Here is a 24,357-nt window from a genome sequence, read left to right as displayed (position 1 = left end):
TTCTGACCACTTTACTTTTTCCACATTTTATTATGTCACAGCCTAATTCTTAATTTGATTTTTTTTTTTTAAATGTCATCGATCTACACACAATACCTCAATAATAACAAAGCGACAAACTGTTTATTTATGAATATTTATTTCAAATAAAAAACAAAAATACCTTATACATCTAAGTATTCAGACCCTTTGCTATGAGTTCGAAATTGAGCTCAGGTGCATTCTGTTTCCATTGACCATCCTTGAGATGTTTCTACAACTTGACTGGAGTCCATCTGTTGTAAATTCAATGGATTGGACATGATTTGGAAAGGCACACACCTGTCTATATAAGGTCGCACGGTTGACAGCGCAGTGAGGTCGAAGGAATTGTTCGTAGAGCTCCGAGACAGGAATTGTGCAGCATTGAAGGTCCCCAAGAACACAGTGGCCACCATCATTATTAAATGGAAGAATTCTGCAACCACCAAGACTCTTCATAGAGCTGGCCGCCCAGCCAAACTGAGCAATGGGAGGAGAAGGGTCATGGTCAGGGAAGTGACCAAGAACCCGATGGTCACTCTGACAGAGCTACAGAGTTCCTCTGCGGAGATGGGAGAACCTTCCAGAAAGACAATGATCTCTGTAGCACTCCACCAATCAGGCCTTTATGGTAGAATGGCCAGACGGAAGCTACTCCTCAGTAAAATGTACATGACAGCTCACTTGGAGTTTGACAAAAAGCACCTAAAACCTCTCAGACCATGATAAACAATTTTCTCTGGTCTGATGAAACCAAGATTGAACTCTTTGGCCTGAATACCAAGCATCACGTCTGGAGGAAACCTAGCACTATCCCTGCTGTGAAGCATGGTGGTGGCTGCATCATACTGTGGGGATGTTTTTTAGCGACAGGGATTTGTGAGACTAGTCAGGATCGAGGGAAATATGAACGGAGCAAAGTACAGAGAGATTCTGGATGAAAACCTGCTCCAGTGCACTCAGGACCTCAGACTGGGGCGAACGTTTACCTTCCAACAGGACAACGACCCTAAGCACGCAGCCAAGACAATGCAGGATTGGTTTCAGGACATGTCTCTGAATCTCCTTGAGTGGCCCAACCAGAGCTGTGCAGCGAAGCTCCCCATCCAACCTAACAGAGCTTGAGAGGATCTGCAGAGAAGAATGTGAGAAACTCCCCAAATACAGGTGTGCCAAGCTTGTAGTGTCATACCTAAGAAGACTCGAGGTGTAATCGCTGCCAAAGGTGCTTCAGCAAAGTACTGAGTAAAGGGTCTGAATACTTATGTAAACATAACATTTCCGTTTTTTATTTTTAATACACTTGCAAAAACTTAATTTGTTTTGTCATCATGTGGTATTGTGTATAGATTGATCAGGAAAAAAAACGATTTAATCATTTTTAGATTAAGGCTGTGTCGTAATTTTGTGGGAAAAGGTCAAGGGGTCTGAATACTTTCCAAATGCACTCTATATGCCTGCGTTCTGATGTTCTGTTGTTGTGTGGTTATTAGGGCACGTTTATCAGATAGCTCTGGTTTAGGCGGGGTCCAATGAAGGGAATGCCTGGAATGTGTCAGTGCCAGGCGTCCTTGTGGTTGGTGGAACAGCGGACAGGCTGGGAAGGGGCTGGGCACTACATGTCTGGTATATATCCATGCTTGCATTGTTATCCCTCTTTTTAGGTCCCGACAGTGAATTGAATAGCTGATATTGTTATGTCGTATTTATTTGGCATAGGTTACGGCCAGACAGTAGCCTGTGCTCGTTCTGGGTCAATAAACCATTCAATTCATAAAAACCTCAAGAAATGTTGTGGACATTCTCTCATTTATGATCTTTCGAGGTCATTTACAATAAGTTAAAACCCATTGGTAATTGATGATGGCTAAATCATTAAATGTTTATATTGCATTAAGGCATTGCAATCAACGAGAATCCTTAAAGGAAGACTTTTGGTATTTGTATTTGTTTCATTAGGCCATTGTTGACATAGTCTCAAAATGTTTTGCTTGTCAGCAATGAAGTGTTCAAGATATGTAACTTTCAAAATGCAGAAATCACCCCCGTATGATGCATTTTGTATCATATGATGCTGCGTTTTGAATCACATTGAATTACTAACAGCCTCCTATCTTATCCTATCCTCTGCTGCTGCAGCGCCTCTATATGGATGTGGCAGGGAGGGTCTGAGCCATGGGCAGCCTGCCAGGCAAGCTGTGCCTCCTCCACACTGAGCCAGCACTATGCACTATTACCTCTCCTCTGCTCTACCCACCATGCCACCCACCATGCCACCCACCAGCCACCATCACCATCTTTCTCACCCGGCACAGAGCGTCTCACACCCCTTAAATATCCCTCACAGGCACGTTCCCCCAATAGGGTCCATGCAGACACACACACACACACACACACACACACCAAATCCAATCAGTTTTCCAAGTTGATTCAATGTCATCACACATACATTTTTTTTGTTGAAATCACGTGGAAACTACGTTGATTCAAAAGTTTTTGCCCAGTGGGCAAGGTCATATTCATCCGGGCACACTGTAACAAAACAATTTGCAACGGAAAGCAAGAACGAGTGTTTCTTATCGGACAATTTCAGGTAGTAGTTCCGTGTTTCAGTCCATAATCTTCATCTTGGTGCCTAACAAATACGACCCAGTGTGCACTCTGCTTTGGCTTAAAAAGGGCTTTATACACCTCACTCCACCTCTAACCACATGATCTCCCCTGGTTAAGCTCATTTATGCCCCTACTTGCCTCCAACTCTTCCCCTGCACAAACCCATTTTAAAATGCATGCAGGAGCTAAGTGGATATCTAGGAGGCATGTGAATAAGATCGTCAACACAGGGTGTTAGGAGACTTCCCCTTATCCTAGTCCGGCTATGCTATGACTTAAGGAGTCCAGGGCAGGTTAATGCGGGGTAACCCATTAGTTTTTTTTCTCCGAATTGGACGTCAGTCGGGCCAATTAGTGGTCTGACGTGATGCTGAGGTAGTCTCCGGGATTCCGGAACGCTGAAATCCACATTGGTTCTGGAATGCTTAAATTCCCAGAAATCCATGATCTCCTCAGAGCTGCTTCATACAGATCTACTTACTGTTTACCCCAGACCTACCAGAGGCTGACAATAGAAGATCAATGCTGAACAATGCAATACAATTACATGACAAATGTTGCACATTACCACGTCTTATAAGGGTCTGACAAAACACGAACGTTTCAGAATATCTAGATTTTTTAAATATTTTTGCAGCAAAAAACAATATTTTTGACAGCAAAAACATTGTCTACAAATCCAGGTGCGAAATATACATGGTTATACTGTAAATATACAGTGAGACACCGCTTTATTTCTGTATGCCTACCAAGAAAATGAAGACACTGGTTGGTGGAACAGAGGGCGGGCTGGGAAGGGGCAGGGCACTACATGTCTGGTATATATCCATGCTTGCATTGTTATCCCTCTTTTTAGGTCCCGACAGTGAATTGAATAGCTGATATTGTTATGTCGTATTTATTTGGCATAGGTTACGGCCAGACAGTAGCCTGTGCTCGTTCTGGGTCAATAAACCATTCAATTCATAAAAACCTCAAGAAATGTTGTGGACATTCTCTCATTTATGATCTTTCGAGGTCATTACAATAAGTTAAAACCCATTGGTAATTGATGATGGCTAAATCATTAAATGTTTATATTGCATTAAGGCATTGCAATCAACGAGAATCCTTAAAGGAAGACTTTTGGTATTTGTATTTGTTTCATTAGGCCATTGTTGACATAGTCTCAAAATGTTTTGCTTGTCAGCAATGAAGTGTTCAAGATATCTAACTTTCAAAATGCAGAAATCATCCCCGTATGATGCATTTTGTATCATATGATGCTGCGTTTTGAATCACATTGAATTACTGAGACTAACAGCCTCCTATCTTATCCTATCCTCTGCTGCTGCAGCGCCTCTATATGGATGTGGCAGGGAGGGTCTGAGCCATGGGCAGCCTGCCAGGCAAGCTGTGCCTCCTCCACACTGAGCCAGCACTATGCACTATTACCTCTCCTCTGCTCTACCCACCATGCCACCCACCAGCCACCATCACCATCTTTCTCACCCGGCACAGAGCGTCTCACACCCCTTAAATATCCCTCACATGCATGTTCCCCCAATAGGGTCCATGCAGACACACACACACACACACACACACACACACACCAAATCCAATCAGTTTTCCAAGTTGATTCAATGTCATCACACATACATTTTTTTGTTGAAATCACGTGGAAACTACGTTGATTCAAAAGTTTTTGCCCAGTGGGCAAGATCATATTCATCCGGGCACACTGTAACAAAACAATTTGCAACGGAAAGCAAGAACGAGTGTTTCTTATCGGACAATTTCAGGTAGTAGTTCCGTGTTTCAGTCCATAATCTTCATCTTGGTGCCTAACAAATACGACCCAGTGTGCACTCTGCTTTGGCTTAAAAAGGGCTTTATACACCTCACTCCACCTCTAACCACATGATCTCCCCTGGTTAAGCTCATTTATGCCCCTACTTGCCTCCAACTCTTCCCCTGCACAAACCCATTTTAAAATGCATGCAGGAGCTAAGTGGATATCTAGGAGGCATGTGAATAAGATCGTCAACACAGGGTGTTAGGAGACTTCCCCTTATCCTAGTCCGGCTATGCTATGACTTAAGGAGTCCAGGGCAAGTTAATGTGGGGTAACCCCTTTTTTTATTTATTCCCCGAATTGGACGTCAGTCGGGCCAATTAGTGGTCTGACGTGATGCTGAGGTAGTCTCCGGGATTCCGGAACGCTGAAATCCACATTGGTTCTGGAATGCTTAAATTCCCAGAAATCCATGATCTCCTCAGAGCTGCTTCATACAGATCTACTTACTGTTTACCCCAGACCTACCAGAGGCTGACGATAGAAGATCATTGCTGAACAATGCAATACAATTACATGACAAATGTTGCACATTACCACGTCTTATAATAAGGGTCTGACAAAACACGAAAGCTCAGATTATCTAGATTTTTTTATATTTTTGTAGCAATAAACAATATGTTTGACCACAGAAACATTGTCTACAACTCCAAATGAGAAATATAAATGGTTATACTGTAAATATACAGTGAGGCACCTCTTTATTTCTGTATGCCTACCAAGAAAATAAAGACACTAGTGTACAGCTTTTGTTCATTCTCCATCAATTATATATATAAAAAAGTCAATATACAGAGTCAATGTACAGATGCAGTTGATCCAGAATGTCACAAAAAAGTCATTCAGACAACACAATGTGAGGAAAGACAGATAGTGTATAAGGTTCTTAATGGGCCCATGAGTTAGTCCTCGGTAAACATGCAAGTTGTACACGTTACAGAAAAGCCAACAACTTCAGCATAGTTGAGAGCCATTTTGCACTGTACATTTATGGTACCTGTCAATTTATGCTACCAAACAAAGGAAAATCAAGTTTGATAATTCCTAGACACAGACAGTTTACTATGAATTTCCAGTACATTTCTCATGCCAATAACTGGTGAGGGAGGCAAGGTTTCTGCTTACCCTCAAATGTCAAACATTTTAGGTGATGAGATCCAGATACATTACACAGGTAAGTGCATCTCAGTACACTACTGTTCAAAAGCTTCAGGTCACTTAGAAATGTCCTTGTTATTGAAACAAAAGCACATTTTTTGTCCATTAAAATAACATAAAATTGATCAAAAATACAGTGTGGACATTGTTAATGTTGTAACTGACTATCGTAGCTGGAAACAGCATATTTTTTATGGAATATCTACATAGGCGTACAGAGGCCCATTATCGGCCAACATCAATCCTGTGTCCCAATGGCACGTTGTGTTAGCTAATCCAAGTTTACCATTTTAAAAGGCTAAATGATCACTAGAAAACCCTTTTGCAATTATGTTAGCACAGCTGAAAACTGTTGTTCTGATTAAACAGAACAGCGCAAACTGTCTCTAACCAGAATAGAATAGAGGAGTGGGAGGCCCCAGTGCACAACTAAGCAAGAGGACAAGTACAGTAGAGTGTCAATTTTGAGAAACAGACACATCACCTGTCCTCAACTGGCAGCTTCATTAAATAGTACCCGCAAAACACCAGTCTCAACATCAACAGTGAAGATGCGACTCCGGGATGCTGGCCTTCTAGGCAGAGTTGCAAAGAAAAAGCCACATCTCAGACTGGCCAATGAAAAGAAAAGATTACGATGGGCAAAATAACACAGACACTGGACAGAGGAACTCTGCCTAGAAGGCTAGCATCCCGGAGTCGCCTCTTCACTGTGACTGGTGTTTTGCGGGTACTATTTAATGAAGCCGCCAGTTGAGGACTTGTGAGGCGTCAGTTTCTCAAACTAGACACTAATGTACTTGTCCTCTTGCTCAGTTGTACACCGGGGCCTCCCACTCCTCTTTCTATTCTGGTTAGAGACAGTTTGCGCTGTTCTGTGAAGGAAGTAGTACACAAAGTTGTACGAGATCATCAGTTTCTTGGCAATTTCTCGCATGGAATAGCCTTCATTTCTCAGAACAAGAATAGACTGACGAGTTTCAGAAGAAAGGTTTTTGTTTCTGGCCATTTTGAGCCTGTAATCGAACCCACAAATGCTGATGCTCCAGATACTCAACTAGTCTAAAAAAAAGGCCAGTTGTATTGCTTCTTTAAATCAGACCAACAGTTTTCAGTTGTGCTAACATAATTGCAAAAGGGTTTTCTAATGATCAATTAGACTTTTAAAATTATAAACTTGGATTAGCTAACACAACGTTCCATTGGAACACAGGAGTGATGGTTGCTAATAATGGGCCTCTGTACGCAGATATATGTAGATATTTCATAAAAAATCAGCCGTTTCCAGCTACAATAGTCATTTACAACATTAACAAGGTCTACACTGTATTTCTGATCAGTTTGGTGTTATTTTAATGAACAAAAAACAAGGAACTTTCTAAGTGACCCCAAACTTTTGAATGGTAGTGTACATGAAAAAGTACAAATGTTTCTTGGAATTGGAGAAGGATGCTTGTCTCTCAAAGATTGAGCATGTTGAGCTGCAGTTTTTCTGAGGGCTTAATCTTTCTGTGCAAGAGAGGGTAAACTCCTGCTGGTTGTTAGCTCTATACTGGGTTAATTGATATGGAGGCCAACAGGGGCCATGTTCTTTTGCTGAAACTAATCATAGGACTCTCCTCTAATGAACCTTTTCAGTGACATCACGATAACAGTTACATTTTCACTTAAGACCTTACCCATTTCACATTGCTATCTTAAAAAAAAAAATTTAATGGTTGAGGATGAATTGTTTGCTCGCTTTATACATGAATACAACTTGATAGGAACCAGATATGGCATTATTTAATGAAGCCTCAAATAAACATTCTGTATACAAAGTTAAAATATTCAAATATTCAATACAGTGGTTTCATGAAATCATTTCATATATAAATTTTTTTATGATTTAACTAAATTGCCTATATAAAGTGTATATATATATATATATATATATATATATATATATATATATATATATATATATATATATACAGTACCATTCAGTCAGAATGGGTTAAGAAAAAAAATGGTTCTGCGGATATTAAAAAATGCGGATGGATATACGGTCAGGTCCATAATTATTGGCACCCTTGTTAAAGAGGAACAAAAAAGACTGTATAAAATAAATAATACAAACTGCATGTAACATATATATTTTTTTTAAATCATATTATTTTACACTCAGGGAAAGGGCTTTTGTTTAATAAGTAATAAAACAAATCCAAGAAAGATAGGGGTTAAATGTATTGTCACCACTGTTTTTAGTACTACAGCACCCTCCCCTTGCGAGGATAACAGCACTGAGTCTTTTTCTCAAATGTTTTATGAGATTGGAGAGCACATTGGGAGGGATCTCAGATCGTTCCTCCATACAGAATCTTTCCAGATCCTTGACATCTTTCGTCTGCGCTTATAGACTGCCCTCTTCAATTCAAACCACAGGTTTTCAATGAGGTTCAAGTGGAGCCTGAGATGGCCATTGCAAAATGTTGATTTTGTGGTCAATAAACAATTTCTTTGTAGATTTTGATGTGTGCTTGGGGTTATTGTCTTGCTGGACGATCCAGTTACGTCAAAGTGTCAGCCTCCTGGCAGAGGCAACCAGGTTTTTGGCTACAATCTTCTGGTATTTGGTAAAGTTCATGATGCCCTTGACCTTAACAAGGGTCACAGGACCAGTGGATACAAAATAGCCCCATAACATAAAAGATGCATCATCATATTTTACCATAGGTATGAGGAACTTTTATGCATATGCTTCAATTTTCGACACCAAACCCACCACTGGTGTATGTAAATAAAGAGCTCTATTTTGATGTCACCTCTTCCTCTGAGCAAATGTATTAGTACAAAATAATATAATGTCCTTTTTTTGCATACAATATAGCTCAGTATTTGTATTATTTATTTTGTGTAGTCTTTTTAGTTCATCTTTATCAAGGGTGCCAATCATTTTGGACCTGACAGTATATTGAGGTTTTTCATAATGCAAATATTGAAGTCAGAGCCCCGTCGTGTACAGAGGGGAAGAACACTATTAGACAATGTGTGTTTGATCAGCAAAATAAAAATTGTAAAAACATTAAATTCATTACATATTTCATAATCACTTACAGCAGTATTAGTCCAGGGCCATGCATGGCCCATCATCTCAGCAACAGTAACAAGATGGATGTTCACTGTTATGCCAATTTACAAGTCAACAAATACAGTGATTTTTTTCACGTTCCTTGTGTCACAGGCTATGAGCAGGCCTGTGACAAGGAGGAGGAGGAGGAGGAGCCGTGACACTTGTGTCAGAGAAACCATGGCCCTCCTCAGGAACAACAGGCCTGCTTCCCATTTCCTAGGTTTCATTGCATGCCTTACTTGTAGTTTGTAGTTGACCATTACTGTGCATTCCCCCTCCCCATGTAGAGAACACACACATACAAACACAAAACAACCTCACTCCACGAATCAGCTCCATCCACCAAGCGTCGTTAGCCGACTTACCCACTTGGGGGAACTTTGTACATATCTGTCACAACAATGCAGGATCCACAATAGATTAACATGAATGAATTCCATGCAGAACGAGGAGGGAGGAGGCATGGACTTCTCCTCCAGCCTGGAGGTCTATCAGAACTGAGGCGTATTGCTATCTCTCTGGGGCAGTGTCTTAGAAGACACAAAGTAAGTCCTCATCTCTCCTAGACAGTACTCTCCATGACCCACTCTTGACTGTCAAAGGTCCCCTTGCTCCCCCCCATATCCCCTTCCTCATCACACTGTAGCAGCATGCCGTTCACAGACAGGCTCCTCTTAGTCCAGATGTTGCTGATGCGCCGCGGGTAACTGCACACCGGCGTTGTGGCAGTGGAGGTGCTAGAGGCCATCGCTTGGTCTGTTTGTTGATCTGTATCCATACAGTCCCCCATGTCAAACGACTGGCTCCTTTTTGGTTTTGAGTCATGAGACAACATGAGCAGCCGGCTCAGCCGCGAGTCCATTGTCCGGCCCAGCAGGGGCTCCCTGTCCGTGTGGGGCCTATCGCCACCCGCCACCGGTGTGCTACTGCTGGATGAGGGCTCCCCCAGGTCTCCCCTGCCCTGGGCCCCCCGGAGCTCTAGGGAGTTGAAGGCCCCCAGCAGGTGATCCAGGTTTGCCCTGGGCTTAGAGGGGGCAGCCTGCCTCCACATAATGGCCAGGGTGCTGTTGGGGCTGTAGGAACCCTCCCCGACCACCGAGCCCCCCGACGAGGATGAGGACGAGGTGCTCTGGAGGGAACCACATTTAAACTCCACCACCTCATCCTGGAGGGTCACTTTGGCCTTTGGTTTGGGCAGGGGAAGGGGCACGCCGTTCTGTCCCAGCCGGCCCCCATTGGTCTGTGAGTGGGTGTCACTTACGCTGGTCAGCTTGCCGCTCCCCCCGATGCCACCCCCCTCATGGTCGGTGGCCTTGTAGCGCACCATCAGGATAACGATGAAGACGAGTAGCGTCGCCACGATGATGCCACCCACCACCAGGATCATGGTGCCCCCCAGAAACTGGCTGTGGAGAGACTGGCACTGTGTGTAGTCGTCGCGGGTAAAGAACTGGGCACAGCCCACCACGTTGGTGGCCGTCAGGGTGGTGGCGGTGTCGTCCCAGGCGGCCAGGACACACAAGTCGTACTTGGTCCCCGACACCAGGTTGGTCACCAGGAAGGCTTGGCTGGAGGCCGGGATCATCCTATAGAAACGGAGAGGAAGAGTTAAACATGGTGATGACTGAGTCGAGTCAGCATAATCATTTTTGGACATCCGTGAAAACTTGGGAAAGTCAGCTGTGAAAACCTACTACATTTGATACAATTTAATTGATTTGGAGGATAATGCTATTAACATGCATCTTTCTTAACACCATACATTTCATATCAATACAAAACTGTGCTTGAGTGTTCTTTATGATGTCATTTCCACTGAAAGAAAAGCAGGGCTTCTATGTTCTTAGGTTCATTCCTGAGGAGTTGTCCAGTGTTAAGTCTCTTTGTGGTTGAGGTTCTAGTCTAACAGACAGACAGCTGTAATTGGCTTTATCTCTCTAAACCATCTGTCCTTCTGCAGCAAACAGACGCTCCACCCCATGTCTGAGCCATGGAGATGTGAGAAGAATAAATAACCAGAACACAGAGGATGAGTGAAAAAAAGAGTGAAAGAGAGGGAAAAGGAGAAGATTGAAAGGCTTCTGTAACAGCTAGAGCCTCAGATACCTATGTTGCTCAGGCGAGTCTTAGTCCGTTTATAAGGCAGGAACCAGTCTGAGAACATGACGAGTTATGTCCAGGGAACTGGCTCGGAGCTGTTCGACAACATCAATCATTCAGTCACAGTAGCTGGCCATGCACACCCATGTAGTATGCTGGCCATCAACACCCATGTGATAAGCTGGCCATAAACACCCATGTGATATATAACCATATGATAATAACTATAACCAATGATGCCATACCTTTTCTTTCACATTGTTCTGTGTGTTCTGATAACTCACTCCACACTAATACTATAGCAAAAGATGCAAAATAATGCAAAATAAACTAAAACAGGAAACGCCCGTGCTCAGGTCTGTTCAATGCTGGTCCGACCAATCTGATTCCACGCTTCAAGATTGCTGCGATCACGTGGACTGGGATATGTTCCAGATAGCGTTGAACAACAACATTGATGTTAATGCTGATTCGGTGTGCGAGTTTATTAGCAAGTGCATCGGTGATGTTGTACCCACAGCGACTATTATAACCTTCCCCAACCAGAAACCGTGGATTGATGGTAGCATTCGCGCAAAACTGAAAGCGTGAACCACTGTTTTTAATCAGGGCAAGGCGACCGAAAACATGACCAAATACAAACAGCGTAGCTATTCCCTCCGCAAGGCAATCAAACAAGCTAAGCGTCAGTACAGAGACAAAGTAGAGTTGCAATTCAACGGCTCAGACACGAGAGGTATGTGGCATGGTCTACAGTCAATCACGGACTATAAAAAGAAAACCAGCCCTGTCGCGGACCACGATGTCTTGCTCCCAGACAAACTAAACAGCTTCTTTGCTCGCTTTGAGGACAATACAGTGCCACCAACACGGCCCGCTACCAAAACCTGCGGGCTCTCCTTCACCGCAGCCCATGTGAGTAAAACATTGAAACGTGTTAACCCCTGCAAGGCTGACGGCCAAGACGGCATCCCTAGCTACGTCCTCAGAGCATGCGCAGACCAACTGGCTGGTGTGTTTACAGACATATTCAATCAATCCCTATCCCAGTCTGCTGTTCCCACATGCTTCAAGAGGGCCACCATTGTTCCTGTTCCCAAGAAAGCTAAGGTAACTGAGGTAACGACTATCGCCCCGTAGCACGCACTTCCGTCATCGTGAAGTGCTTTGAGAGACTAGTCAAGGATCATATCACCTCCACCCTACCTGACACCCTAGACCCACTCCAATTTGCTTACCACCCCAATAGGTCCACAGACGACACAATCGCAATCACGCTGCACACTGCCCTAACCCATCTGGACAATAGGAATACCTATGTAAGACCCTTGGTCTCGACCCCGCCCTGTGCAACTGGGTCCTGGACTTTCTGACGGGACGCGCCCAGGTGGTGAGGGTTGGAAACAACATCTCCACCCTGCTAATCCTCAACACTGGGGCCCCACAAGGGTGCGTTCTCAGCCCTCTCCTGTACTCCCTGTTCACCCATGACTGGGTGGCCATGCAAGCCTCCAAATCAATCATCAAGTTTGAAGACGACACTACAGTGGTAGGCTTTATTACCAACAACGACGAGATGGCCTACAGGGAGGAGGTGAGGGCCCTCGGAGTGTGGTGTCAGGAAAATAACCTCACACTCAACGTCAACAAAACTAAGGAGATGATCGTGGACTTAAGGAAACAGGAGAGGGAGCATCCCCCTATCCACATCGACGGGACAGTAGTGGAGAAGGTGGAAAGTTGTAAGTTCCTCGGCGTACACATCACAGACAAACTGAAATGGTCCATCCACATAGACAGCGTGGTGAAGAAGGCGCAACAGCCCCTCTTCAACCTCAGGAGGCTGAAGAAATTTGTCTTGTCACCAAAATTACACAAACTTTTACAGATGCACAATCGAGAGCATCCTGTCGGGCTGTATCACCACCTGGTACGGCAACTGCTCCGCCAACAACCATAAGGCTCTCCAGAGGGTAGTGAGGTCTGCACAACGCATCACCGGGGGCAAACTACCTGCCCTCCAGGACACCTACACCACCCGATGTCACAGGAAGGCCAAAAAGATCCTCAAAGATAACAATGACCCGCGCCACTGCCTGTTCACCCCGCTATCATCCAGCAGGCGAGGTCAGTACAGGTGCATCAAAGCTGGGACTGAGACGCTGAAAAACAGCTTCTATCTCAATGCCATCAGACTGTTGAACAGCCATCACTAACATTGAGTGGCTGCTGCCAACATACTGACTGTCACGGCAGTCTAAGTCGTCGTCGTCCTCAGACGAGGAGAGGCGAGAAGGATCTGAGGACCAATGTGCAGCGTGGTAATTTTCCATGATTTAATTAACACAAAACAAGACACTACACAAAATGACAAAACAAACTAACCGTCACAGTCCTATCTGGTGCAGAACACAAACACAGAGACAGGAAACAACCACCCACAATCCCCAACACAAAACAAGCCACCTATATATGATTCTCAATCAGGGACAACGATTGACAGCTGCCTCTGATTGAGAACCATATTAGGCTGGACACAGAAACAGACGAACTAGACACACAACATAGAATTCCCACCTAGCTCACGTCCTGACCAACACTAAACAAGCAAAACACATAAGAACTCTGGTCAGGACGTGACAGGTGGATGCCAGATCTCGAACATAGTGCTGAGAGAGGTGAGCTTGGACAATCTATCAATAAGGGATTACATTTTAAAGAATAAAGAAAAATAGTAAAAATAAATAAATAATAGCCCCTGTTGAGGGTACGCTCGGAGCAAGGACTTCCTTAAACACTTTTTTTAATAGCATAATTTTTAATATTTGGGCTTATACGTTACAGTACCCCCCTCCTGAGGTGCGGACTCCGAACGCACCCCTAAAACTCAAGAGGGTCTGGGTGGGCATCTGTCCGCGGTGGCGGCTCCGGCGCAGGACGAGGACACCACTCCACCATTGTCTTTGTCCCCCTCCTTAGCGTCCTTTGAGTGGCGACCCTCGCCCCCGACCCTGGTCTAGGAACCTTCACAACGGTCCCCCCTAGATAGAGGAGACAGCTCAGGACAGAGAGGTAGCTCAGGACAGAGAGGTAGCTCAGGACAGAGAGGTAGCTCAGGACAGAGGGGCAACTCCGGACAGAGAGGCAGCTCCGGACAGAGAGGCAGCTCTGGACTAATGGCAGCTCCGGGCTGAGGGGCAGCTCATGACTGGAGGGCAGCTCTGGCAACTCCTGACTGTCTGGCGGCTCTGGCGGCTCCTGACTGGCTGGCGGCTCTGGCGGCTCCTGACTGGCTGGCGGCTCTGGCGTCTCCTGACTGGCTGGCGGCTCTGGCGGCTCCTGACTGGCTGGCGGCTCTGGCGGCTCCTGACTGACTGACGGCTCTAGCGGCTCCTGACTGACGGACGGCTCTAGCGGCTCCTGACTGACTGACGGCTCTAGCGGCTCCTGACTGACTGACGGCTCGGGACAGACGGGCGGCTCTGACGGCTCGGGACAGACGGGCGGCTCAGAAGACGCTGGGCAGACGGAAGGCTCAGATGGCGCTGGGCAGACGGATGGCTCAGATGGCGCTGGGCAGACGGATGGCTCAGATGGCGCTGGGCAGACGGATGGCTCAGATGGCGCTGGGCAGACGGATGGCTCAGATGGCGCTGGGCAGACGGATGGCTCAGATGGCGCTGAGCAGACGGATGGCTCAGATGGCGCTGGGCAGACGGATGGCTCAGATGGCGCTGGGCAGACGGATGGCTCAGACGGCGCTGGGCAGGCAGGCCGCTCAGACGGCGCTGGGCAGACGGATGGCTCAGACGGCGCTGGGCAGGCGAGCAGTGCAGGCGGCGTTGAGCAGACGAGCAGTGCAGGCGGCGTTGGGCAGACGAGCAGTGCAGGCGGCGTTGAGCAGACGAGCAGTGCAGGCGGCGTTGGGCAGACGGTCGACTCTGACCTGCTGAGGCGCACAGTAGGCCTGGTGCGTGGTGCCGGAACTGGTGGTACCGGACTGGAGACACGCACCTCAAGGCTAGTGCGGGGAGCAGGAACAGGGCACACTGAATTCTCAAAGCGCACTATAGGCCTGGTGCGTGGTACCGGCACTGGTGGTACTGGGCTGAGGGCACGCACCTCAGGGCGAGTGCGGGGAGAAGGAACAGTGCGTACAGGGCTCTGGAGATGCAATGGAGGCTTGGTGCGTGGTGCCGGAACTGGTGGTACCGGGCTGGAGACACGCACCATAGGGCTAGTGCGTGGAGGAGGAACAGGGCTCTGGAGACGCGCAGGAAGCCTGGTGCGTGGTGTAGGTACTGGTGGTACTGGGCTGGGGCGGGAAGGTGGCGCCGGATATACCGGACCGTGCAGGCGTACTGGCTCCCTTGAGCACCGAGCCTGCCCAACCATACCTGGTTGAATGCTCCCCGTAGCCCGTCCAGTGCGGGGAGGTGGAATAACCCGCACTGGGCTGTGTTGGCGAACCGGGGACACCATGCGTAAGGCTGGTGCCATGTACACCGGCCCGAGGATACGTACTGGAGGCCAGATATGTAGAGCCGGCTTCATGGCACTTGGCTCAATGCTCAATCTAGCCCGGCCAGTGCGGGGAGGTGGAATAACCCACACCGGGCTATGCACACGTACAGGAGACACCGTGCGCTCTTCCGCATAACACGGTGTCTGCCCGTACTCCCGCTCTCCACGGTAAGCATGGGAAGTGGGCGCAGGTCTCCTACCTGACTTCGCCACACTACCCTTTAGCCCCCCCCCCACCAAGAAATGTTTGGGATTTCTTCTCGGGTTTCCGTGCTAGCCGCGTACCTTCATAACGCCAGTTCCTCTGTCCGGTTGCCTCCAGCTGTTCCCATGGGAGGCGATCCTTTCCAACCTTAGCCCAGGGTCCTTTTCCGTTCATAATTTCCTCCCATGACCATTCCTCCTGGTACCGCTGCTGCTGTCGCTGCTGCCCGTTGCCACGCTGCTTGGTCCGGGTTTGGTGGGTGGTTCTGTCACGGCAGTCTAAGTCGTCCTCCTCCTCAGACGAGGAGAGGCGAGAAGGATCTGAGGACCAATGTGCAGCGTGGTAATTTTCCATGGTTTAATTAACACAAAACAAGACACTATACAAAATGACAAAACAAACTAACCGTCACAGTCCTATCTGGTGCAGAACACAAACACAGAGACAGGAAACAACCACCCACAATCCCCAACACAAAACAAGCCACCTATATATGATTCTCAATCAGGGACAACGATTGACAGCTGCCTCTGATGGAGAACCATATTAGGCTGGACACAGAAACAGACGAACTAGACACACAACATAGAATTCCCACCCAGCTCACGTCCTGACCAACACTAAACAAGCAAAACACATAAGAACTCTGGTCAGGACGTTACACTGACTCAAATCTCTAGCCACTTAATAATTAAAAATTGGATGTAATAAATGTATCACTAGTCACTTTAAACAATGCCACTTTATATAATGTTTACATACCCTACATTACTCATCTCATATGTATATACTGTACTCTATACCATCTACTGCATCTTGCCTATGCCGTTCGGCCACCGCTCATCCATATATTTATATGTACATATTCTTATTCATTCCTTTACACTTGTGTGTATAAGGTAGTTGTGAAATTGTTAGATTACTTGTTAGATATTACTGCATGGTCGGAACTAGAAGCACAAGCATTTCACTACACTCGCATTAACATCTGCTAACCATGTGTATGTAACCAAAGAAATGTGATTTGAATGTTATTTTATTTGATCAAAAGTTGATCATATTTTATGTTTTGGTCCTCAGGGGATGTAATCTATTACACAGTGATAATTGCTTGCTTGGCATAGGAATGGGAGGGAGGGAAATTTCAGTGCTTAGTGAATATTTTGCCGGGCACTGCTCTGTCCTGTGACTGATTCATGTCAGGCTGTCTGTGTTGACTGTTTCATTCAGCTGAATTAAAATACATCGGGACAAAGTGGAACTCGGGAAAAACGTCTTGCTGTGCTTATCACGGGGAGATGAATACAAGTTGTTTTCCCTACACCCTTTGGGCATCAAAAGGCAATTTGGAGATTGCTTTAAATCGTTTCCAGTGACGGCATGAGGCCATAACATTAATCAGAGCGAGAGAGGATGCAAGTCCTTAAACATTGCTTCTGGGAAGGAAAAGTAGTGGGGAAGGGGATAGGGATAGGCACCAGTCAGCCACAGCTACTCTCTTCCTCCCAAACAGTTTAAAAGCTATTGTCAGATACAGTTTCAACACACTTCCTCATTGGCAAGAAAGAAAAAAGAACTGAAAACAAACAAACAAATCATTACTTCAGGTTATAGCATTTCTCCCACTCAACAATCATTAAAGTATTTCATGGCTAATTCCCCCCCAGGAGGACTGTATCATTTCTTAAGGCGGCCTCTTTCTCTGGATAACAGACAAGGTCATGCCAAATGGGTCTCTTGCTCCATTGATTCAGCCTAAATGTCAGGGTGCTGGGAAATGTGATTATGCTTATATAAGCAAAAATCCCTAATGGGCTCTGCACTCTCTGCCAGGGCATTTATTGGGAGATGCTGCTGAATTGTACTATAGCGGTAGTGGGGGAGATTAAATGGAACTTGACGCTCGCCTGTGTCTATACCCTTGAGTATATATCCTGCCATAAAACATCCTGCTATGGTAACTATAATGGATGAGTGCATTATAGAAAAACAGCTAACTTTGGGAGTGTCAAACAGTGCAACTGCAGCATTAGCTCAAGGTTGATTAGTGGTTTGGCTTGTGTTGTTAAGCTCAAGGTTTGATTAGTGGTTTGACTTGTGTTGTTAAGCTCAAGGTTTGATTAGTGGTTTGGCTTGTGTTGTTAAGCTCAAGGTTTGATTAGTGGTTTGGCTTGTGTTGTTAAGCTCAAGGTTTGATTAGTGGTTTGGCGTGTGTTGTTAAGCTCAAGGGTTGATTAGTGGTTTGGCTTGTGTTGTTAAGCTCAAGGTTTGATTAGTGGTTTGGCTTGTGTTGTTAAGCTCAAGGGTTGATTAGTGGTTTGGCTTGTGTTGTTAAGCTCAAGGTTGATTAGTGGTTTGGCTTGTGTTGTTAAGCTCAAGGTTTGATTAGTGGTTTGGCTTGTGTTGTTAAGCTCAAGGTTTGATTAGTGGTTTGGCGTGTGTTGTTAAGCTCAAGGTTTGATTAGTGGTTTGGCGTGTGTTGTTAAGCTCAAGGTTTGATTAGTGGTTTGGCTTGTGTTGTTAAGCTCAAGGTTTGATTAGTGGTTTGGCTTGTGTTGTTAAGCTCAAGGTTTGATTAGTGGTTTGGCTTGTGTTGTTAAGCTCAAGGTTTGATTAGTGGTTTGGCGTGTGCTGTTAAGCTCAAGGTTTGATTAGTGGTTTGGCTTGTGTTGTTAAGCTCAAGGTTTGATTAGTGGTTTGGCTTGTGTTGTTAAGCTCAAGGTTGATTAGTGGTTTGGCTTGTGTTGTTAAGCTCAAGGTTTGATTAGTGGTTTGGCTTGTGTTGTTAAGCTCAAGGTTGATTAGTGGTTTGGCTTGTGTTGTTAAGCTCAAGGTTGATTAGTGGTTTGGCTTGTGTTGTTAAGCTCAAGGTTTGATTAGTGGTTTGGCTTGTGTTGTTAAGCTCAAGGTTTGATTAGTGGTTTGGCTTGTGTTGTTAAGCTCAAGGTTGATTAGTGGTTTGGCTTCTGTTAAGCTCAAGGTTTGGTTAGTATTTTTTGGCTTGTGTTGTTAAGCTCAAGGTTTGGTTAGTATGTTTTGGCTTGTGTTGTTAAGCTCAAGGTTGATTAGTGGTTTGGCTTCTGTTGTTAAGCTCAAGGTTTGGTTAGTATGTTTTGGCTTGTGTTGTTAAGCTCAAGGTTTGGTTAGTATGTTGGCGTGTGTTGTTAAGCTCAAGGTTTGGTTAGTATGTTGCCTTCTGTTGTTAAGCTCAAGGTTGATTAGTATGTTGGCTTGTGTTGTTAAGCTCAAGGTTTGGTTAGTATGTTGGCTTCTGTTGTTAAGCTCAAGGTTGATTAGTGTGTTGGCTTCTGTTGTTAAGCTCAAGGTTGATTAGTGTGTTGGCTTGTGTTGTTAAGATCAAGGTTTGGTTAGTGTGTTTGCTTGTGTTGTTAAGCTCAAGGTTTGGTTAGTATGTTGGCTTCTGTTGTTAAGCTCAAGGTTGATTAGTGTGTTGGCTTGTGTTGTTAAGCTCAAGGTTTGGTTAGTATGTTGGCTTCTGTTGTTAAGCTCAAGGTTTGGTTAGTATGTTTGCTTGTGTTAAGTCAAGGTTTGGTTAGTGTGTTTTGGCTTGTGTTGTTACGCTCAAGGTTTGGTTAGTGTGTTGGCTTGTTTTGTTAAGCTCAAGGTTTGGTTAGTGGTTTGTCTTGTGTTGTTTTGCCTTTACAAAGAATAAATAAGCATAACAGAGCTTGTAAGCTCTCTTTTTTGAATAACTTTGGCTTTTCAAAGATAATCCTCATACGAGCACATCAATACACACAACAATTACAATAAGGGTTGTTAAATCCAAAGCTAATGATCGCTAGAAAACTATTCATCATAAAGATGACGGCGTCACTCTCTGCCTGAAATGCACCATTAATATCCAAATGCAGATCCCATTTAATTTCTGTAAAAAGACTCTCTAAACCCCGTGGAATGCCAGAATATTTCATTACATTATTACTGACAGGGGATGTTATCTGTTCACTCATACCCAAATCAGACACATTTTAAAGATCACATTCTCAAGTATTAATGTCTTGGCCTAAGGATAGGTTCAACAGATAAAATATCAAATGGGTCCTGAGCAAGGCTCTAGATGGGCAAGATCACTATCGTTGTCTAAAGAGTAATGGGAATATCATTTGGGGGGTGCTTATATTTGGCTGTCAACACTAGTACAAGTGTGTAATGGAAATGTGTTTTTTTGCACGGGCCATTGTGGAGCATGGAGGAAGAGGTGTAATGGTGAAGCTGTCGGTGATTTATTTAGAAGTCAAGTCACACTTAACCAGCATGGCTACCACAGCATTCTGCAGCGTTAGGCAAATATATTTTGATTTGTTTAACATTTTTGTTGGTTACTACATGATTCCGTATGTGTTATTTCATTTCTTCACTATTATTCTACAATATAGAAAATAGTAAAAATAAAGAAAAACCCTGGAATGAGTAGGTGTGTCCAAACTTTGACTGGTACTGAAAGTGTCAGCAACCACAGCTAATGAAGTCACTGAAACCCTGAACAAGGAGCTGCAGTCAGTTTTGGAATGGGTGGCCAGTAATAAACTGGGCCTGAACATCTCTAAAACTAAGAGCATTGTATTTTGGTACAAATCATTCCCTAAGCTCTAGACCTCAGCTGAATCTGGTAATGAATGGTGTGGCTGTTGAACAAGTTGAGGAGACTAAACTACTTGGTGTTACCTTAGAATATAAACTGTCATGGTCAAAACATATATATTCAATGGTTGTAAAGATGGGGGAGGCCTGTCCATAATAAAGAGATGCTCTGCTTTTTGGACACCACACTCAAGAAAGTCCTGCAGGCTCTAGTTTTGTCTTATCTTGATTATTGTCCAGTCATGTGGTCAAGTGCTGAAAATAATACCTAGTTAAGCTGCAGCTGGCCCAGAACAGAGCGTCACATCTTCCTCTTCATTGTAATCAGACGGCTGATATAAGTACTATGCAGCCAGTCTCTCTTGGTTAAGATTTGAGGAGAGACAGACTGCATCACTTCCTCTTTTACAAAAAACATGAATGTGTTAAAAATGTCCAATTGTTTGCATAGTCAACTTAGATACAGCTCTGACACACACTCTTACCCCACCAGACATGCCACCAGGGGTCTTTTCACAGTCCCCAAATCCTGAAAAAATTCAAGAAAGCTTACAGTATTATATAAAGAAATTATTGCATGGAACTATACATGTATACTGTATATTGCTCAAATAAATAGCAAACCTGGTTTTACAAAAAACGACGAAGCAACACCTCACGGCACAGCGCCTCTCCCCTATTTGACGTAGATATTGTGTGTATGTATTGATATGTAGGCTATGTGTGCCGTTTTTAAATTCATGTAGTTCTGTGCATAAGCTGTTCATGTCTATGAATGTTCTGTACTATGTCAAATGTCATGTTTTGTGTGGACCCAGGAAGAGTAGCTGCTGTTTTCGCAACAGCTAATGGGGTTCCCTAATAAAATACCAAATACCAAAACTAACATGTTTCTCTGTGATGCAAGAGGTATGGAACGTGGATCCACCACCACTCTCCGCGACTTCAGCTAACAGCCAAAAATAGTGGCCCCAGGACCTTGCTATCATTTCTGAAACACATCGTCAAGCCGAGGAGAAGCATAGGCATTAAATCACATGGGATGGTACAATCAAACCATTATATGGTAAAGGATTGCTCTGAGGGACTCATTGCAATTGAACTGAAGTATTACTGAAAGTCCGTGTCTGACACATAACTTCCATTACTATGTCCACGTATAGCACCTTCTTTGGCTTCTAATGCTGCTTATACAATCCTGATGGATGAAGAAAATATGCTTAACGTATTCTGGGTATATATTCTATCTTGCCCTAACCATAGGGTAAATAAATATACTATTATATTGTTCTCCGAGCACTGCGTCCTTTATCGCCTGGCGATTCAGATTTGTCAGAGAAAAGAGAAAACACTTAGGATTTTCTACAGATTTGTTTTGACGAGGAAGGACTGGTTGTTCTAATGGAGAGTCATACTGTATGCGATAACAAAGCTCTATACTGACTATAGTACTACATATCATTCTTTTCATGGCAGGTATAGTACAAATTAGAGTTAACAACTTACATTCCAATCCCTTTGAAAAAAAGTGTATATAATAAACTAGAAAGCAATCATAGCCAAGTGTAGTGGTAATGATAAGCAGAAATAAATTCTGTCTGATGAGATATAGACCTATATGTCACTAAAGTGTTACAGTACAACTCTCGAAGTCTATGGCTGAAGTGATCTGCCTTTCTCTAGGTTTTAACAGAGTAACTAATTTAAATGGCATGAAATAATTGGATTTCCTTTCCAACTGGTTTCACAGTCGTTTGGAGATGTGCTAATATACTATATATCAGCTTCCTGTAATACACTTTCAGCCTCATCAAATAGCTGCTGTAGTGGATTGACAGAATATCCATCCATTAAGCTTAGGGATGAAATTCCCTTATTTATGGCCAACTTAGCATAATGGAGCTGATGCTTAGCGCCCGAAACGTCAGATGATGAAAAAGGCAGTGGAAAGTGAAGAGTGTGTTGTTTCGCTGTCGAACAATTCAACGGACAGACAGAAACAATGGATGATGGATGGATCACTTAGGATTAACAACACCATTGTAGGCTATATTGTTATGGAAAACTGGGTATGAAAGCTGCTGGTTCTGTACACATGGCAGTGTTATTGATACTGTGTATTTTGTTTAGTGTAAACAGCATGATTTACTGTTTGGTACAATTCATCTTCATCATTCTTCTTTTGTGAAAGCTGAGAGACATTATCTTTAGGTAAACAAAACAAGTCGACTGGAGTCTTAAAACAACACTTGTATTGAGCGTCTCCTCCATCTTTTGTTCCCTCATAGATCAAAGCTATCGGTGTTCCTACTTCTCTGAAAATGAAGGTTTGTTACCTGTAGATGAGGACTTCATCGTCGGAACAGTTGTATTGGAGCTGGTACATCTTTACCTTAGGCGCTGCCTTGCTGACGGTCCACTTAACCAAGGCTGAAATGGCCGTCACCTCTGACACAGTGACCACTTTCTCCGGGGGGGTCTTTGGAACCCCCTTGCTTATCCTGGTGGTGCCGGTGATATCCGAGAGGCGGGACTTGGGCTGTGAGGCCTGACCGGTGCCGTTGCTGAGGTGGGGCAGCTGGATGATTGACAGATCCACTGAGGCGGTGGACTCCCCGGCCACGTTGGCCGCGATGCAGGTGAAGGTACCGTAGTCCTTGGAGGTGGTGATGAGAATCTCCAGGGTGCCGTTGCCGTAGACAACAGTTCGGGACGAGTTGCCAAGGACACGGTCGTCGGGGGCCATCCAGTGGATGGTGGGGGTGGGGTCTCCAATGGCCTCGCACCTCAGGCTGGCCATCTGGCCCTCCAGCACCAGCATCCTGTGGGTGTGCTGAGTGATGAGGGGTGGCTCGCACACAAACTCCTCCTCCCTCACATACCAGAAGTAGCGCCCCTTCAGGTTGGAAGGGGAAGCGCATGTCTCCTGATCATCGTCCCTCTCCAGCCGCCGCAGCCACAGCACCTCACAGTTACAATGCAGGGGGTTCCCCCCGATGCCAAGGGACAGCTGGGGGGCATAGGGAGTGGTCATCATCACTGAATCCTGGGCCCTGGCGAAGATGGGGTCTGGGGGCAGCTTCTGCAGTCGGTTGGAGGTGAGATCCAAGCGAGCCAGTTTCTCTAGATCAGTAAAGGTCCCCTCAGGGATGAAGTCCAGGAGGTTATGGTCAAGACTCAACTGGTGGAGGGAGACCATCAGCTTGACTGAGTCCCAGGGCAGGCTCCTCAGGTTGTTGTAGGACAGATCCAGATCCTCTAGGGAGGGTGCCAGGTCTTCCAAGGCCCGGTCCGAGATGCGTCCCAACTGATTGTTGTTAAGGATGAGGTGCTGCAGGTTGACCAGGCCCCGGAGATCATCGGGACCCAGCTCTATGAGGCGGTTGTTGTCCAGGTGTAAGGAGCGCAGGGTCTCCAGGTCGCTGAAGGAGAAGGGCTGGATGTAGCTGATGGTGTTGCGGCTGAGCGTCAGGTCCACCAGGTCGGTCATGTTGGCAAAGTCCTGCTGGGTGATGCGGAGGATGTAGTTTCCGCCCAGCCGGAGCTCCACAGTGCGCCGGTCGATGTCCAGTGGGACGAAGAGCAAGCCTTTGGAGGGACACAGGGTCCCCAGGGACTCGGACAGGTTCTGGCACACACAGTACTTTGGGCATGCGTGGGTCAACAACACTGCGGTTCCCAGGACCAGCAGGCAACAGAGGATGTGGTCCATGGTAGAGTCACACAAAGGAATCTACAGAGAGAGAGAGAGAGGGAGAGATACAGACAGAGAGAGACGAGAGAGAGAGAGAGAGAGAGAGAGAGAGAGAGAGAGAGAAGAGAATAGAAAATAGGAGAAGAGAGAGAGAGGTGGAGGGAGAAAGAGAAGAGAAGAATATAGAGAGAGAGAGAAGAGAAGAATAGAGAGAGAGATAAAGAAAGAAAGACATAATTAGTTCTTCCATAGTACGCAGTCTACTTCTCCTTTCACTGTGGCAGACAATCATGATCTCATGTAAACTATCTGATCTCTGCCTAGAGCGGTGGGGTTTTGGGGCTTGTTGTTGACAGGCTACAGCAGTAGGGTTTTGGGGCCTGTTATTGACAGGCTACAGCAGTAGGGTTTTGGGGCCTGTTATTGACAGGCTACAGCAGTAGGGTTTGGGGGCCTGTTATTGACAGGCTACAGCAGTAGGGTTCTGGGGC

The 24,357-nt window shown here is 45.3% G+C and overlaps 1 protein-coding gene across 2 annotated transcripts; it reads right to left on the bottom strand.

Moving 5' to 3' along the window:
- Window positions 1-9,300: 9,300 nt before the first annotated feature.
- On the bottom strand, window positions 9,301-23,884 carry LOC120019077 (leucine-rich repeat and fibronectin type-III domain-containing protein 2-like). Of its 2 annotated transcripts, XM_038962316.1 has the most exons (3): window positions 22,509-23,884; window positions 9,519-10,324; window positions 9,301-9,488 (listed from the first exon to the last, which is right to left on the bottom strand). In XM_038962316.1, exons 1-3 carry the CDS (start codon window positions 23,882-23,884, stop codon window positions 9,301-9,303), a joined length of 2,370 nt encoding a protein of 789 aa, XP_038818244.1. The 2 variants fall into 2 exon arrangements, with proteins under 2 accessions (XP_038818244.1, XP_038818243.1); XM_038962315.1 differs by having other exon boundaries at window positions 9,301-10,324.
- Between the last annotated feature and the right edge of the window lie 473 nt (window positions 23,885-24,357).

This window comes from Salvelinus namaycush, chromosome 24 (assembly GCF_016432855.1).
Source record: "Salvelinus namaycush isolate Seneca chromosome 24, SaNama_1.0, whole genome shotgun sequence".
NCBI lineage: Eukaryota > Metazoa > Chordata > Actinopteri > Salmoniformes > Salmonidae > Salvelinus > Salvelinus namaycush.
This window is presented reverse-complemented; position numbering and strand designations above follow the sequence as displayed.

What these genes read in the sequence shown, in the direction of transcription:
- LOC120019077 (XM_038962315.1), bottom strand. Translation starts at nt 23,884, where the DNA reads ATGGACCACATCCTCTGTTGCCTGCTGGTCCTGGGAACCGCAGTGTTG. An exon ending in GATGAAGTCCTCATCTACAG is followed by an intron (nt 10,325 to 22,508) that starts GTAACAAACCTT and finishes CCGTTTCTATAG; the next exon opens with GATGATCCCGGCCTCCAGCC.